The following is a 16,803-nucleotide window of genomic DNA, read 5'->3' on the forward strand; positions in this document are numbered from 1 at the left end:
ACGCATATGTCTATCATTCTTTTGTAGGTAAAAGTTTTTAAACGTATATGGTAAAAATGCCCATGTAGTAAGAAGACAGAACAGGACATTTCTTATTTAAAATGGCATTTTAACAGCTTCAAAATATCTGAATCTTGCAGAAAATATAATAGGCTGGTTTTCCACCAGAGATTGTAGAAACGGACTTAACTAAGCTATGTTTCTTATATGGAAAGATGCGTGCTATAGATGGTTATCCTACTATCGATACATCATATACTCGAGCTGCGCATCTTCCTCGTTCAGCTGCATAGCTTAGTATTATTGGAAACGGTGACATAGTTTCACAGCTTAGCTATTACATCTTCGTAGCATAGCTATATAGTCTTAGGATAAAATTTATTCTTAGTTATCATGGTGGTTCTTTGTAGAATCTTATTTTTTTAGTTCAAACTCTGACTTGCTTTTCGGTCATACATACGTCATTGTACTTGTAATAACCAAAAGGGGTTTACGCGTATTTATCTGTTTGCTCGCATTACTTATCTGCCAAAGAACCGTATCTTGTACAGTTTGAACTAGTCATTAAACAATAATGAGTACCGTTTTAACTTAACGCAAATATTTACACTTATTAAGTTAATCACCTTACAGTTACTCTTGATGGGGATTTTACTCGAAATGTAATTAATGTTACAAAATTCATCTAAACATAATTAGCCTAAATAATAGGACATATGTTTGTGTACAAAAATTCATAATGATATGAACATTTTATTTTGTGTGGAAAATATAAGAAAACTGTTGGTGATAAAATCATGATTCTGGTGGTGATATCATCATGATCCACTTATGTTAATACTGATGACCAATTCATGAAGATGGAGTACCATCAGTACGTCCTGGGCGAACTGTCGCTGACACTAATATTATATTCCTTTTTAAACGTGACATCAAGCAGAAATTAATTATTATTAATCTTAATGTACAAAACAATGCACTACAAACAACAGAACATAGACCTTCCCCATACAAGGTTTCAGTCAATAAAATTAAACCCTATATACATATCATAAATACAGGTGCACAGCGACTTCGTGGCAGCTGCAACGCGTGGTGCGATGGCGGTGGTGGACGGCAACGTGATGGCCATCAACCCTGGCGAGGAGCCGAAGATGCAGATGTTCATATGGAACAACATATTCTTCTCGCTCGGCTTTGACGTGCGCGACCATTACAAGGATCTGGGAGGCGATGCTGCTGCCTTTGTTGCGCCGGTAAGTTAATATTTTATAGCTATCATTTAATCCCCGAAGGAGGTGTAAAGCTATTGTTAGATTTTTTTTATGGAACACGCCGTAAACGTGTTGACGTATCATCGTAAGTATAAGCATTCGCCGCCCCCCATGGATACTTGAAACACCAGAGGCGTTACAATTGCGTTGCCGGCCTTTTGGGGGTTAGGAATTTAGAGGTTGTTGGGGAATAGGGGATTGGGAAGGGGGGAATTGGGCCTCCGGTAACCTCACTCACACAACGCAAGTGTTGTTTCACGTCGGTTTTCGATGAGGCCGTGGTATCATTCCGGTCGAGCCGAAGCATAGCAAGAGTATTCGTGCCGAAGCATAACTCTCCCACACTTATATACTCAAAATTGCGAAACCAAATGATACTCATTGCGTGATTCGGGTTTCGAAACCTAATAAGAGTGCTTATTTTGACCTCATCATCACTAACTGTACTTTACTTGATAACATCGTCGACAAAAGATCTTTGTAGACGATTCTGAATAAGATAAGCTAAATCGTTGTCTACGGCATAAATATTACAGTTTCACATAAATATTAAGAAATCATTTCCCATGATTAATCTAAGTATTAAAATTGCAGTCAAATCTTTTGATTTGCGTCTATTAGCATACAATTATATGAAGATCGAGCTAAGTTTATTTACCTTACATTAATTTATATTTTGACCTTAAGAACATTGACATTCCCAATATCATTTGGGTATTGTGCATTTTTTATAGTTAATGCAATGTATCAACTTTATCGACAAAACAGAGGTGACCTTAGGAAACGTTTAAGTCGTACAAGACAGAAATACTAAGTAGATTCATTAAGTTACCGGTTTCGTCTTTGAAAATTCTAACTAAATATTGTAAATGCGCAAGTATGTTTGTTCGTGTGTTTTATCTATCTACTCAATCTTCTTGCACACAATGTTAAATAATACGTTCATGTCTCTATGACTTAAATGCCTTTGTAACTAGGTGATCGTATTCTAAAGGGTTCAAGAATGGAATAATAATAAAAACATTTTCTATGGTAGTTAAAAATAATTACTTAAATAATAAAACCTTCAGCTGAGCAGATATTGTCATCAATAAAACAATAATTTTCTAAGTTTTAATAGCATTTTCCTTTTACTTTTATTAATAAATCTTCTTTTGTACAGCGCAACGACCTTCAAGGCGTTCGCGTTTACAGCGCGGTAGATACAGCCGGCCTTCACACCCTGGGCACCGTGGTGGTGGACTACAGAGGCTACCGAGTGACTGCCCAGTCCATCATCCCTGGTATCCTCGAGAAGGAGCAGGAACAAAGCGTCGTGTATGGCAGCATTGACTTCGGAACTACTGTACTCTCGCATCCTAAGTATATGGAGCTGGTAAGTTGGGTTTTGATCCTTTTAGTTATTTGTATCTGGGTGTAGTTTTTTAGAGTTATTAAAAATTACTAAAGATAGTTAAGCCAGGTTTGGAGCTGTTGTAATAATATTTTATGAACATTAAAGCTATTACGCTGAAGTAGGATAATCAAATCTACATGAAAGAATTCAAGAAGAATTATAATCATACCTCTGAATTTAGACTTAAAGTTACACAATTAGTGTATGTGTCTACCAAAGTGATCCTATTGTTAAATTTTATAGAACACTTTAATCTTAGTATTATGTTCTTCTAGCTAAGCAAAGCGGGTCAGCAATTGAAGATAATGCCACACTCGGTGATCAGTGCCAACGGAGAGACCGTGGAGTTATGCTCCAGTGTCGAGTGTAAGGGCATCATCGGTAACGACGGCCGTCACTACATACTGGACTTGTTGCGCACCTTCCCGCCTGATGTCAACTTCCTGCAGCGTAAGTAACATAGATAAACATTCTAAAATAATAGAAGGAACTTTGCGCAAAAAAATATCTATTGCGCTAAGTTGCGCTTATTTGTGCAAACTTGCGCTAATTGCTCAAAGTGTGTAAGATGATAAACAGTGAAGCTAAGTAAAGTTTACATTGTTTTAACGAGTTTTCTCTTATTTCAGTGGAAGATGATGAACTGAGGGAGGACATCAAATCAATGGGCTTCCCAATTATCCACAAGCACAAACTGTGTTGCCTTAGACAAGAATTAGTTGATAGTTTCGTCGAGTAAGTATATTGAACATGTGAATTTATATACAAAGATATAGTTTATTGAATATGTTCTAATAGTAAACTTATTTCAGGGCTCGTTACTTCATGTTTATTCGTTACGCCGCTTTCCACTTGCAACAGTTAAGTGCGAAGCGTCAACGGGACACCGCACAGAAATCTATTGAGAACAAAGATATCGATATGAAGGAGGCTGCCAATGAGACTGAGAAGAAAGAAGAAAAAACAAAGCGTGAGACCAAGAGCCAGGAGAAAGAAGTAAAAGAGAAAAAGCACAAAAAAGAAGATAAAAAAGAGAAGGAAAGTGCCAAAAAGGAAGCAGCGAAAGAGAAAACTGCAGAAGAAGAAAAGCCTGCGGCTAAAAGTGAGAAGAAAGAAGATGATTTGTTGTTGAACGAGAATTACTCTGAGATCGACACCGATGTCGCCAAGAAGATTGTTGAGAGTATCACTGATTCGATATGCAGCGGTGGGGACAAACAAGAGAGTGATTGTAAGTACATTTTTGTACGTAATTTGCTTTTGAAAAGTAGTAAATGCTATCCAGTTTTCATTAGCACGCGTTGCAAAAATTACTTTAGTAACTAGTTTAGTAGAAACCGTAGTTTTATAGATAACGAGATGTGTAATTATTCGCAATTAATTATGTTCTACATATTGACTACATTGTAGAATTTACTACTTGCGTGTGCAAAATTGCGTATAAATATATATGCCTTCTTGGTCGACTTGTAATAATAGCCAACTCCAATGAACCAACTAGGTTGAAAAAACTAGGACGATATAGTTTTTTATAAAAAAATTGAAATAGAGTTTTTAGTTTATTTATCGAGTAAAGCTTGGATGCTTTATGAGGGCTTGTTGTTAATAGCTGGTGAACGTTCCCGTGCCGTAGTGGCGGCGGCGGCGCGCGCGGTGGCGTCCCTCAAGGAGTCGGAGTTCGATGTCCGCTTCAACCCCGACGTGTACTCCGCGGGCATCAAACACGCTGCCGAGCCGGAGCAACTCGCCAAACAACGACATCTCGTCAAGGAAGCCGCTGCCTTCCTGCTTACTACGCAGATACCGGCCTTCGTAAGTTGTTTGATTGTTTCTAACTAAGGCATAATGGCTTTAATTTGTGAAAACTTAAAAGTATAGAGATTATTTCGATTCTCTCATTAAACATGTTGTATTATGTTAATTGTAAATGTTTTGTATGCGGGTTTGTTTAAATAAGTCTCTGCTCGTTTTGCCACTGGACAACACTTTATGTGTGAACGAGCTGTTATTTTTATAAGCATTTTTTTTATGGTCATATACATTATACATTTAATTTGACCCTTGTATATAGCAATGGAGTGTAAGAATGATGTATGGTACAGGTCCGCGAGTGCCTGGAGCACACGTCTGCGCCGATGGACGGCGCGGGGCTGACGGAGGCGCTGCACGGGCGCGGCATCAACGTGCGCTACCTCGGCCGCGTCGCCAACGCACTGCGCCCGCACGCACAGCTCTCCTACCTACACGCCATCGCCGTCGCTGAACTACTACTGCGCGCTGCCAAGCATATCTACACTGCGTATCTGCAGGTAAACTTCATTAACTTCATACTTATGTTAATTATCTGTTAGTCGTAAATGTTAAGTACAGACAAGTATGGTGACCTTCTACCAGAACTACGATTTCTAAGACACCTTCCATTGTCGGAACTATGGCACATCTTTTTTTAAAACGAAGCGCCTGTTAAACCGTTGATGTATTTGGCTGATGATACATGAAAAAGTATCTTTTTTAAAAGTATATTTATCCATTACCTACTTTCATATTACATCCTTAACAGGCTTGTCTAAACCAAGTTCGTCCATTGCAGGGTTGCGAGGCGATGTGTATCGGCGCCGCAGTGGCCCACTTCCTGAACTGCCTGCTGGGCGCGTGCGGCAGCCCGGCGCTGTCTGCGGCGGAGGGCCCGGGCGCCGCGCGGCCCACCCGCGGCCCGCGCGGCCGCCGCGCCAGGAGGCACGCGCACGCCGCGCCGCCGCCAGACCCGCACCCCGACTGGCAAAACCTCACTCCCAAGTCACTCTTCTCGCAGATCAAACAGGAACTTAAGGTAGGAAGCGACATTACAGACTACTTCACTCGTTAAAACACCTTATAAACCAATTAGTAAACCTAATCTACCTGATCAAGTTTTATCACACAAACATATTCCCAATTTGACCAACTTTTATATCTTTTTGCGTTTTTCTCATCATTTATTTATCATATATTTTCTCATCCTCGCACATTGTTTTTTTTTTTTTGTGACCTACAGACTGGTGTTGATATAAATTTAAATTGTATTATTTTTACAGGCATATTGGGGATATGAACTCAACGCAGACAGCATGGATTCAGTCATAGAGAAACATGGCTTACAGAAAATTTCGCTTCTCAGGTAAATTATTCATATTAATTGATTATCCTTATCATTATATGAATTTTTATACAATATGTTAATCTATGAATGGAAAATTTTCAGATCTTTCGCGCTCAAAGTTGGTCTACAGTTGATGCTACGCGAGTACGACTTCGACAGTAAGAACAAGGCGCCTTTCACCGCAAACGATATCATGAATATTTTCCCCGTCGTCAAGCATATCAACCCACGCGTAAGTAGAAACTTTGACTTTGACTTCAAATACCATTTTAAAAATGTTTCCTTTTGTGATTTTTTCCTTATAATGATTACTGTTATTCTGCTGCTAAGACCCAAATCATGTCATTATTAAAATAGTAGTTATTTTTTATTTAAATTCTTTATACTATACCAATAATATTATTGTTTCCACAGGCATCAGACGCATACAACTTCTACACGACTGGCCAGAACAAAATACAGGCTGGCGCAGTATCAGAGGGCCACGAGTTAATCGCCGAAGCACTGAATCTGTTGAACAACGTGTACGGAGCCATGCACGGCGAGATTGCGCAATGTTTGCGCATGGTTGCGCGACTGTGCTACGTTACCGGGGAACATAGAGACGCCATGGCCTACCAACAGAAGGCTGTGCTCATGTCTGAGAGAGTCAACGGAATCGATCATCCTTATACTATTACTGAATATGTAAGTTTTTATACATTTTGATTTACATAATACTTTTTACTTACAACAAATCGAATTAGCATTTCCTTAGCTCTTTTTAACCGACTTCAAAAAAAGGAGGAGGTTCTCAATTCGACCGTATATATGCTTTTTTTTTTTTTTTTTTTTTATGTTTGTTCGCGGATAACTTTGTCGTTTATGAACCGATTTTGATGATTCTTTTTGTATTTGGTAGGTCTTATACCAGAGGTGGTCCCATTAAAATTTTATCAAAATTGGTTCAGCACTTTTTGAGATAATTAACAAAAACAAATATCAATACAAACATTTACTATTTCTGTTCGCGAATAACTGTGTCGTTTATGAACTGATTTGGATGATAATTGTTGTATTTCGTAGGTCTTACATCAGACGTTGTTCCATTAAAATTTTATCGAAATTGGTTTAGCACTTTTTGAGATAATTAATTTTAAAGTCTGACCATAAATGTAGAAGATAATCCAGGGAACTCCTCAAAAATAAACAGAATGTGCTCTGCGTTTGAGTTTAAGTAATGTATATTAGCTTATCTTTCTGAGTAACCATAAAATTCAGGACAGATGGTAGCATATCTGGTATAGAATGATGGGTAGCTTGATGCGCAAGGAGTCGTTGCAAGGATCCGGCGAGTAGGGATTGCTCGCCGCCCGACCAGATCCAGACCCGTGCGTGCGGCGCGTCGCGTTCTGCGCGCGCCTCAAAGAGCCATCAGACCACCACAGATGGGGCCCAGTAGGGCTGATGCCTGATCCAGAGCTGCGGACTACCTAGCGGGTTTACCGGGGCTCTGGTTCGAAAAGCAGGAGTAGGAACGGGGTGGTTTTTAGTCAGTAAGAGTCTGACACTCCCTCTCGCCTCGCCCAAGACGAGAGAAGTCATTGGATGATTTTCCACCCTCAAAAAAAAGCTTGATGTGCTGTCTGAGTTACATGACTGTATACCTATGTGGGTATCTAATCTGTTTGTGTGTTTGAAAACTGACTATGTATGTAGCTTATGAACAGGTTACTGTCAGCTGTCGGCTCAGCAGATCATAAGTAAGGGTATCAGGTTAATATACATTTGAAAATAATGTAATTATGCGTCAATATGGATAGATATTAATATTATTCATTTAAACGGCGCTGTCTCATATGAGCAGCGCGTTTAATAGGTCGACCCATACTCAAATAAGTTATTCACTAAAAATCAAGAAATAAAAAACATTTTTAACAAAAAAAAAACCGACTTCAAAAAATAAATATTCCAAAACAAATTAATATGCACTAAAAAGTAAAAGAAATAATTGCGTATTTTTCAACAACTTAATAAATCAACTAACTTTACTAACTCATCACACACATTATAATGTAAGTAGGTACAATTATTGTTATTTTTGGAGTCGGTGTCAGCCTAGGAAACGCCAACAACTAGCACGGTACGGGCGGAGTGGTGGTTAAGTACCTACTTACAACTGGTGTAAAACTGTAATGTTTTGTTGTGATAATAGGTAAATAACAAACCTATCTTAGTTGGCTGACACCGACTCCAGAAATAACAATAATTGTACCTACTTACATTATAATGTGTGTGATGAGTTAGTAAAGTTAGTTGATTTATTAAGTTGTTGAAAAATACGCAATTATTTCTTTTACTTTTTAGTGCATATTAATTTGTTTTGGAATATTTATTTTTTGAAGTCGGTTTTTTTTTTGTTAAAAATGTTTTTTTATTGTACCAAAATTTTATCCAAATCGGTAACAAACAGATAGTAACAATATTGTAAACGTAATATAGCAATATTACGTTTACAATATTCTATTGTGACAGCAGAACATTCTATTGATTTCTTACTTTTACAAATTCAATATTTTAGTTGGCTTAAATTTGTTAATTTGCGGTTATAAATCTTATTGTTGTATTTCCAGTCTCACTTGGCGTTGTACTGCTTCGCAAATGGCCAAGTCAGCACAGCGTTGAAGCTGTTGTACCGCGCCCGCTACCTCGCTCTACTCGTCTGTGGAGAGAATCATCCGGAGATGGCGTTACTTGATGTAAGTTTAGAACACATTTTTATTGGTATGGTTGTTTTATTTAGGAAACGTTACGATACGAGTCTATTGTGCTTTCAACAAGTTTTTAGCGTTATCGCAACTAATGATTTTATATTTGTTTTGTATTATGTAGGAGGATTCAAGATTCTATTCCTGTAAATGAAACAATAAGCCAACTGAAATAATAAATACGTTGATAAATCTCTATAGCAAAATGTTGATGTTTTTTCTCAATTTTAGTGAACTCCGCTTTTCCCTAGTAAAACTATGAAATAAGTAAACATTACAACATGTCATTATATCTACGTACAGAGTAACATCGCCCTGATCCTGCACGCGGTGGGCGAGTACGAGCTGTCGCTGCGGTTCGCGGAGCGCGCGCTGGCCGTGACGTGCGCGTCGCACGGCGCGCGCTCGCTCAAGGCCGCCGTGGCGCGACATCTGCTGGCCCGCACGCTCTCCTGTCTCGGGGACTTCCGCGCCGCGCTGCAGCACGAGAAGGAGACATACTCCATCTACAAACAACAGGTTACTAATCTTTCTGCTACTGAAATATCCCGAAATAAATTATAGAATTTTTCAAGTCAGTCTTTGGTGCAAACAATGACCAATGCCATATTCAACTTTTATTACTAATGTCGGGTTACAAGTGTGGACTAAATTCTTATGTTACATTAATTTTGACATTATAATAATCAAATTGACAAGATTACAATAAATAAATTTGTCAAAGTAATAATATTTTTTACATAATTGAGCTATGTTGACTGTAAATGTTTGTTCCACAGCTGGGAGAGAAGCACGAGAAGACCCGCGAGTCGTCGGAATGCCTGCGGCACCTGACGCAGCAGGCGGTGGTGCTCCAGAAGCGCCTGGCGGAGGCCTACGCCCGCGCCCCGCACGCCGCGCCCGCGCCCCCGCCGCTGCACATCCAGCCGCCCGGCATGGCCTCCGTCATCGACATGCTCAATCTCATCAACGGCATACTCTTCGTGCAGATTAGGTGATTATTCTTAATTTTCATACACTCAGCACATACTCTTTAAAAATAGGTATCATTAATTTTATTGCTCATGTATCTATGTTTTTTACAGCCCTCAAGACATTGAGCAATTCAAAGCGGAAATCGAGAAAAGACAGCTGAAGGAGCTCCCGATCCCCGGCGTCCTGGGCGAGCTGGGCAGCGAAGAGAAGGAACAGAAGATGGAGACAGACGCGGCGGACAGTTGAAGGGCGGCCGGGCAGGGCTGGCTCGCTCGCACACGGTCCGTCGCACGGGACGTTTCACATATACATTGTTACTTTAATATAATTATTGATTGATGATATTGTTCCTTATCTATGAATGTATGCGGTAGTGAATAGTGTGCTAAGGTTTGATGTAGATTTTTTTTTGTTAGAAAAATTTTGAGGATATTACTTTGATCAAATAATTAAGTGTTATTTTGATTATTTTGAATGAATTCTCGCGGAGTGCGATAGTTGATGCATGTTGCGTACGTTTCGCTCAAATCACGCAGATCTAGTTTTAATTTTACGCTTCCGTTCGGGATTCACAATTTTATCAACACCCAGAGTAGTGCAATTCAAGTAGTGATAATAGCAATAAGTTTTGGTTGTGATCCTGAGACCGTGTATGTCGCTATGTTATGGTAACTGGTGCTACTGCCAACTTGTCCTTCATATATATTATAATGGTTTTATGAATTGTTATTGTCGAGTATTATTTTTTTTAACTAGTACGGGAGTATATTGTTGAAACACCTGTAGCAGTAGAAATTCAGTTATATTGTGATTGAAATGTAACAGGATTAGAATGCTACCCGCATGCAAATGGATGATAGTTTATTTTATATCAACGGAATGAGTTTCGCTCGATACGAACACTGCCTTTATCGTTACATTGTAGTTTCAGGTTTAGTTGTTAGTGCCATAATATGAATGTAGTGCATGTAAGTTTGTGTAATATTTTCGTTAGTCTGTGATATAGCATGTTTATCATCGAGTGACTTGCCTTGTTATGCAATAAAGATATTGTACCTGGCAATAGTTTCGGCTTCCATGTCTGTTTGGTATGTAAACTAAGATCATTGAATCAACCAAACATAAATTATGAAATGTATTATAATGAATATGATATACTTGTGGTCAATATTATGTAATATACGAGCCTTGTGAACGGATCACTTAGCTATGGTGTATTCATGTTATACTTCTATGATATAAATCAACTATTCTTGTAATGGGTATTGATATCTTGTCAGTGACGCCAAATGAACAAATGTTTATGAATGAATGTTTTTTGGGAAAAATAATGTATTTTAAGAGTACTTTGCCTTTCAAAATCAACAGTTTGTACGTCATGTCGTCATCCGTTGTTACTGTGTCGCTACATATCCGAATTAGATTTGTTGTGTTAGCACATCATCCTACTCACTGTGAGCATCGAAACATAAGCTTTCATAGTAGTATAGTTTTGTTTGTACGGAACAAATGTTTATATAGTCAACAGCAACAGATGCGGATAGTGTTGCCAACCACTGGATCTGTAGCTTTGTCTTCATGTTGTTATAACCTACTCTAATAATGTAACTTATGGGTTCACATAGTTGTGCTTTTGAGTCAATTCATGTAGTTTACATATTTCAGGCCATACTTGTGTATGTAAGAAGTATACTGTTACCACTTTATAGTAATAGATTGCACGTTATGCGTATCGATAAGATCGCGTTACACGTTAGACAGACCATCGTCGAATCTTCGTCATTGTGTGCATATCACTGACGTGTGTGTGTAACAATATAATAATATTGTAGAATGTGGATTGTTATATTATGGTATAATATTAACTAAATTCATATTACTGTTACGACGCGACGGTCCTAATATAAGGCGATTGTCATCGATACGCACATCTTACAGTGCTCGTTAGCTAAATATATAAGAATGTTGTTCGATGAAGTACGTGCCTAAGCAAACAATAATCAATCGTTGTTGTTACATTTCTTTAACAATATGATGACTATGTAAATACGGCGCTGTTCGTAGTATGATAATAAAAAATCGTTTTTAAAAAAACTTTTTTTTTATTTATTTATTATCCTTACACACAAGCATAATACAATATGAAATGTTGTAAGATTATATGCCACATTTGATGCAAGTAGTCTAGCTACTTTGACAAGAGTACAGTTCTAATAAACTGTAAATAAATACCGTATTGTACTTATAAATAGTACTTATCAAATCTACGTAACATATTTGCTGAAATTGTTTTTTTTATTCAATACTCTGCATGTTACAGGCAGTCCTATACTTTTATAGAGTAGTTTTATATACTCATAATACTAGGAATCTCTTGAAGGTTACATAATACGACGCTATTTTATATTTTTTTCTGGGAATACAATCTCTAGACCTACTGTTAACTTCACAAATGAGTATAGTTAGCCAATAGCCAAAGCGAATAACGCAAAGTAGTGCTCTCAACAAGGCAACAGTCTGTATGAGAATCTGAGATCGTTGTAACAACGGTATCTAGTAAAGCAGGACCTCTATGTAGATAGTTAATGCTTACAGCTGCAATAGAACAGGTTTGTATACAAGTTTTGGTGTTATTTCCTGGCTCGTGGCCTAGGTCTCGGCCTAGCTCGGGGCCTCGGTCTAGGACGCCGGCGGCGAGCTCGCGAGGACCGTCCCCGCTCCAACTGCGCCGCTACTAGCTCGCCAAGCGCGCCGCGCTCCGCCAACATGGATAAGAATGTGCAGATAAACTCGTCGTAGTTGTGCGTGCGACGACAGTCGTCCACCTGAAACAAAGGAAATTACACAATTTAGTAAACAGTTACTATGTTTCAAGAATAAAACCCTTAAAATAAAAGATAAAAAAAAACAGTTACTTAGATTAGAATTTAATGACATTTTCTTTTAGGCAAATTAAATTGGGAAACATAAACGAATTTAGGCAAAGAAAAGATTTTATGCTATGTTATGGAAAGCATAGGGCTGTGATTGCGACGGTCAAGAGTTTCAGCCACTCAAAAGTGAAATAATTCAACCAAAATATTAAAAGAGTCAGTCTGTTGGTTAGTTCTCAGTTTTAGTGTGCCTATTTGCTTCACATTGCTTTTTCGCATTCAAGAAATTCATTTTTATATGACATCTAATTAGGTTAAATATTCCAATTTACCTTATACATGTCTCTCTTATCATTCTCATCATTGAGTGCCTGCTGGCACTGCTGCACTTCATTGACGATGCTGCTCATCAAAGCGTTCAGCTCTGAATGAGTCAGTAACAGCTTCCTCAGTTTGATTGGTTGATCAGGCTCCGTCTCACAACAGACCAGCACTGGTGCATCATTGCTCTTTACTAACGCGGTTATAGATGTGGGGTATAGCTGAAAAGAGGAGATAGTTATGTTATTAGCACACTAAATAGCGACTGAATAAGTTACTTAATATTATAAATGGAAAAGTGTGTGTGTTAGTTTGTTTGTCCGTTCATCACGTCGCAACAGAGTGAGTTTATGACACGATTTTTTGTATGAAGTCAGTTCATCACCCGCCCCCTGCGGGAGAGTGATTAGTCTGCTTTTAATATCTTTCTAAGCCCCCACTTTCCTTAAATGGGGGCTGTAAGTTTGTATGGAGATGGAAGATGAAGAAAGATAGCTAAAAAATGGTATGTGGTCTATTTGTGAGTAGCAAAAAAATCATGCATATTTTTTTCTCGGAAACCTGAACCTGATCCTAGTATTTTATAAATGAAATATGTACATAAAAACTTGATACTGTTGGTACTAAAATTATTGAAATCTCATCTACATTTAAGAACTTATACTTACATCTCCCACTATTTGATTGTCTCTATTGATCGAGATAAACTTAACAACAGCACCCTGCTCAACTGGGTCAACTGAAAAAATAACAAATTACATGAAACTACCAATTTCACATACAAAACCATTTAAAATTTGTTTACAATTTATCAAATGCGTACTAAGTTATGCGGAACTTGTTAACATGTTATATCAAGATAAGATAACATCAAAAATCTCAGACAACTCAAGACATTTGTAAGAATAAAGATAATATTTTAACATCCTAGTTTCCTACTTACCTAGAATAATGCTGCTGTCTTGCTGTGGCCGATCATTGGCCCCGATCTCAATGGTGATGGGACGAGTGTAGTCTACATCGTACAACTGCAACTGAGATGATTCTAAAGCAGTCAGTATTGTCTCCTCACTGATCTGCACTATATTCTCATTTAGGGAGTTCTCGTTGCTTTCTTCTGAGAGTGATTCTCCTTCCTCTGTAAAAAGTTAAATGTATATTTATTTATATGTTGCATTTAAGAGAATAATCTCACTTTGTTAGGAGGTTAATAAAGTGTTAAAAATTAAATTATTGTTTATTTCTGGACATTGCATTTATACTCTTCGACAAGCTAGATAATGGACTACGGTAAAAGGGGTGAATAGAATTCAAAGGGTGAATAGACACAAGAATGGGGTGAATAGATGTTAGAACATTTTCCCAACATTTATATTTACCCCTCTTCTGTATCTATTCACCCCTCAAATAGGAAGAAACATCGAAACAAATCAGAGGTCACAGACCAGTAACAGTACAGTCCTTAAAGTGCACACAAGATATTTTGACCCTGTTTGCAGTATAATGCTGGACATAAACAAAGTACAAGTTGTGAATTTGTGAAGAATAGTCTTTAATTAACTTACCAGTAACCTCTCTGCGCTTTGATAACAAATGTCGCAAATGTTTCCCAATCTTTGATATTGCTTCTTTAACTCTTTTCTGATTCATTTCTAGTGCATTCAGTTTCTGTGTCAATGCTATCCGTCTGTCGGGTACTACAGCCATTAAATTAAATCTGAAATGTTAATAGGACAATTACAATTGAATGATGATACTTTTGAAAAGTAAGAAAGTAAGTATTCTGAATCTGTTTTTTTTTTTATTGGAAAATAATCATAAAGAAGCTTCTCATGCATGATAGTGTGGGTTCGAAACCTACCAACAGCAAGTACCAATGTGACTTTTCTGAGTTATATGTACTTTCTAAGATTATTTAGACACCACTGACAAACGGCAAAGGAAATATTGTGAGGAAACCTGGGCTTATAATTTCTAAATATAAGTTTGAAATCTCCGACCCACATTGAGTAAGCATGGTGATTAATGTGTGTGTGTGTGTGTGTGGCCACTTATTGGGTGATGATGAACTTTTGAAAAATAAATTGAAGGAATCAACCATAACATTAATGAACAACCAAGTCATTTAAAAGAATGTCATCTTATTACCAGTCCTATATTTGTAGAAGTTTGTATGCTTTTGTAAATATACCTTATATCATGAACTTGTTCTCCAGCATCTCTGCCGAGTCTCTCAGCCATCACTCTCCTGAACTTGTCAGTCCAGTCTTCATCAGTCGCCCAAGGTCCATGGTCAGTGGGATATGGCTTCAAGCCATCCAGTTCAAACAAATGCCCATTTATGGGGACAAAACAAACAAAATGGTATGCTTCACCTGAAAATGTCATGTATTCTTTGTAAATTTGTTTTTTAGAGCAACATAAAGGCAAGAAGCTAAGAATTTAGTAGTCATAGCTACCTACAACCATATAACATGTGTTTATATAAAAACAAGAGAGAATATAAGTGATACACAGGATTTTTTTTAATTGATCTCCTTTGTTGTTTTGAATTTGTTCTATCATACATATTAAATAATATATAATAAGTATTAACTAAAATTAAATACCATAAAGCATGGTATTTTTAGCTACATTAAAGTTTTCTAATAAGTCTCTCATGCTGGCCTACCTGTGAAGCGTCCAGTTGAGACACCAGCATTCTTATCAGCCTTCTTCCTAGCTTGTGGGATGGCATGAGAGTTGTGAGCACAAGCCAGCTCTGGTGTGTTTCCTATAGCCCAGCCTTTGTTCTCAGGATTCATTCCCAGGGTATGGTGCTAGTTATTGACAAACAAAGATTAAGTCAAATTGCAGTAACAAAAGATCTTTTGTATTGTATTACAAAAGAAAAGGATAATATACCTTTAACCTGCTCAATGTTTCTCCTAAGTGGAGATTAGGATAATTCAACAATATAGACAGCAACGCATGAGTGGCACAGCTGTTTGGGACCATTTGTTGTGCAAAAAATATACTGTTTATAGTTTCCTCGTCGCGCACGAAACTTTCAATTTGTTCAACGAATTTCCTTCGTGAACGTCTCTCTTCAATCCATCGAAATAAAAAGATAAACCCGTAAACTGGACTTTCCAAGGGTTTATGAAGGTCATAAATCTCTTCTACCTGAACCCCCTTTACACCGAAATCCTCTAACAAAAGAGTAAACAGTCCCGGATCACTTTCCAATTCGAGCCATCCCTCTACTAAACTGTTTATTTCCACCGGCATGTTTTTCGAATATTATGACTACTATTTTAGATGAAACAGCTGATATTTAGTATTTAAATCAGCGTATTTATATAGATTTTTATTTATAAAAATTGAGAAATCCCAATCCTAATGTTTTTGTCACTTAAATGTCATTGTGATTGTTATGTCAGTTATGTCACTGTCAGTGTTACCAATGGTCACCATTATTGTGCAATCTGTACAATTTTATTGTACCAACGTTAAAATAGTCTGTGTCTGTGACAAACTAATAGACGGACCAACTAAACGAGCATACTACATAGCAACTAAACGTTACTAGATAATTTATATTTAATTGCAATTTAATAATAATAGTTCAACATAATTGTACTGTACTGTACATTAGCTTGAGATTTTATAATGGGTCCATTTCAGGCCAAGACCACTCTGTCGCTCAATCAGCAATTATAGTTTTTAGGGGTGTATAAGGTGTGAGAAAGAGGGGTTACGAAATATTAATATATTTTTTAACTAGGACTTCTTGAAGTTGGATGATTGGTATGTGGACTCGGTAAGACAATACCACCATCATCATCCACGGTGTCTCTCAAGTAGCAAATATATCTTTACAGGTATAATAATACGGGTTATAAATATTTCGTTGTTTTTAGCCGGCACCTCTAGATTTCAGGATATTGTTATCATATTATTATTTTTTAAATGTTGCCCCCCACTATGATATTCTCCAGCGAAAAATCGTGGGTGCGTTTACTAACTTATAATTTCATATCACATACACATTTTTTGGATCACACAAAGAGTTACTTCGTGCGGGAATTGAACCCGC

General features: G+C 37.6%; 2 protein-coding genes across 5 annotated transcripts in view; one reads left to right on the forward strand and one right to left on the reverse strand.

Annotated features, from left to right (window-relative positions):
• Positions 1-11,625, forward strand: part of LOC118269190 (clustered mitochondria protein homolog) — a 25,079-nt gene extending 13,454 nt beyond the window's left edge. For 3 of the 4 annotated variants that reach the window (XM_035584162.2, XM_050701014.1, XM_050701041.1), the window contains 15 exons: positions 1,062-1,256; positions 2,437-2,649; positions 2,946-3,120; positions 3,300-3,405; positions 3,483-3,901; positions 4,280-4,482; positions 4,773-4,979; positions 5,261-5,500; positions 5,745-5,827; positions 5,912-6,041; positions 6,224-6,496; positions 8,422-8,547; positions 8,860-9,075; positions 9,336-9,550; positions 9,642-11,625. In XM_035584162.2, the coding sequence (XP_035440055.2) occupies positions 1,062-1,256; positions 2,437-2,649; positions 2,946-3,120; positions 3,300-3,405; positions 3,483-3,901; positions 4,280-4,482; positions 4,773-4,979; positions 5,261-5,500; positions 5,745-5,827; positions 5,912-6,041; positions 6,224-6,496; positions 8,422-8,547; positions 8,860-9,075; positions 9,336-9,550; positions 9,642-9,777 (2,937 nt within the window). In that variant the 3' untranslated portion in view covers positions 9,778-11,625. The remainder of the gene's footprint in view (positions 1-1,061; positions 1,257-2,436; positions 2,650-2,945; positions 3,121-3,299; positions 3,406-3,482; positions 3,902-4,279; positions 4,483-4,772; positions 4,980-5,260; positions 5,501-5,744; positions 5,828-5,911; positions 6,042-6,223; positions 6,497-8,421; positions 8,548-8,859; positions 9,076-9,335; positions 9,551-9,641) is intronic. The other variant, XM_050701034.1, reaches the window with a different exon arrangement.
• On the reverse strand, positions 10,062-16,138 carry LOC118269192 (ubiquitin carboxyl-terminal hydrolase calypso). The gene is made up of 8 exons (XM_035584165.2): positions 15,630-16,138; positions 15,397-15,544; positions 14,917-15,100; positions 14,291-14,442; positions 13,669-13,863; positions 13,394-13,464; positions 12,737-12,946; positions 10,062-12,356 (listed from the first exon to the last, which is right to left on the reverse strand). The coding sequence occupies exons 1-8, from the start codon at positions 15,993-15,995 to the stop codon at positions 12,162-12,164; spliced, it is 1,521 nt and encodes a 506-aa protein (XP_035440058.1). The 5' UTR covers positions 15,996-16,138; the 3' UTR covers positions 10,062-12,161.
• Positions 16,139-16,803: the final 665 nt, after the last annotated feature.

This window comes from Spodoptera frugiperda, chromosome 2, assembly GCF_023101765.2.
Source record: "Spodoptera frugiperda isolate SF20-4 chromosome 2, AGI-APGP_CSIRO_Sfru_2.0, whole genome shotgun sequence".
Lineage (NCBI taxonomy): Eukaryota > Metazoa > Arthropoda > Insecta > Lepidoptera > Noctuidae > Spodoptera > Spodoptera frugiperda.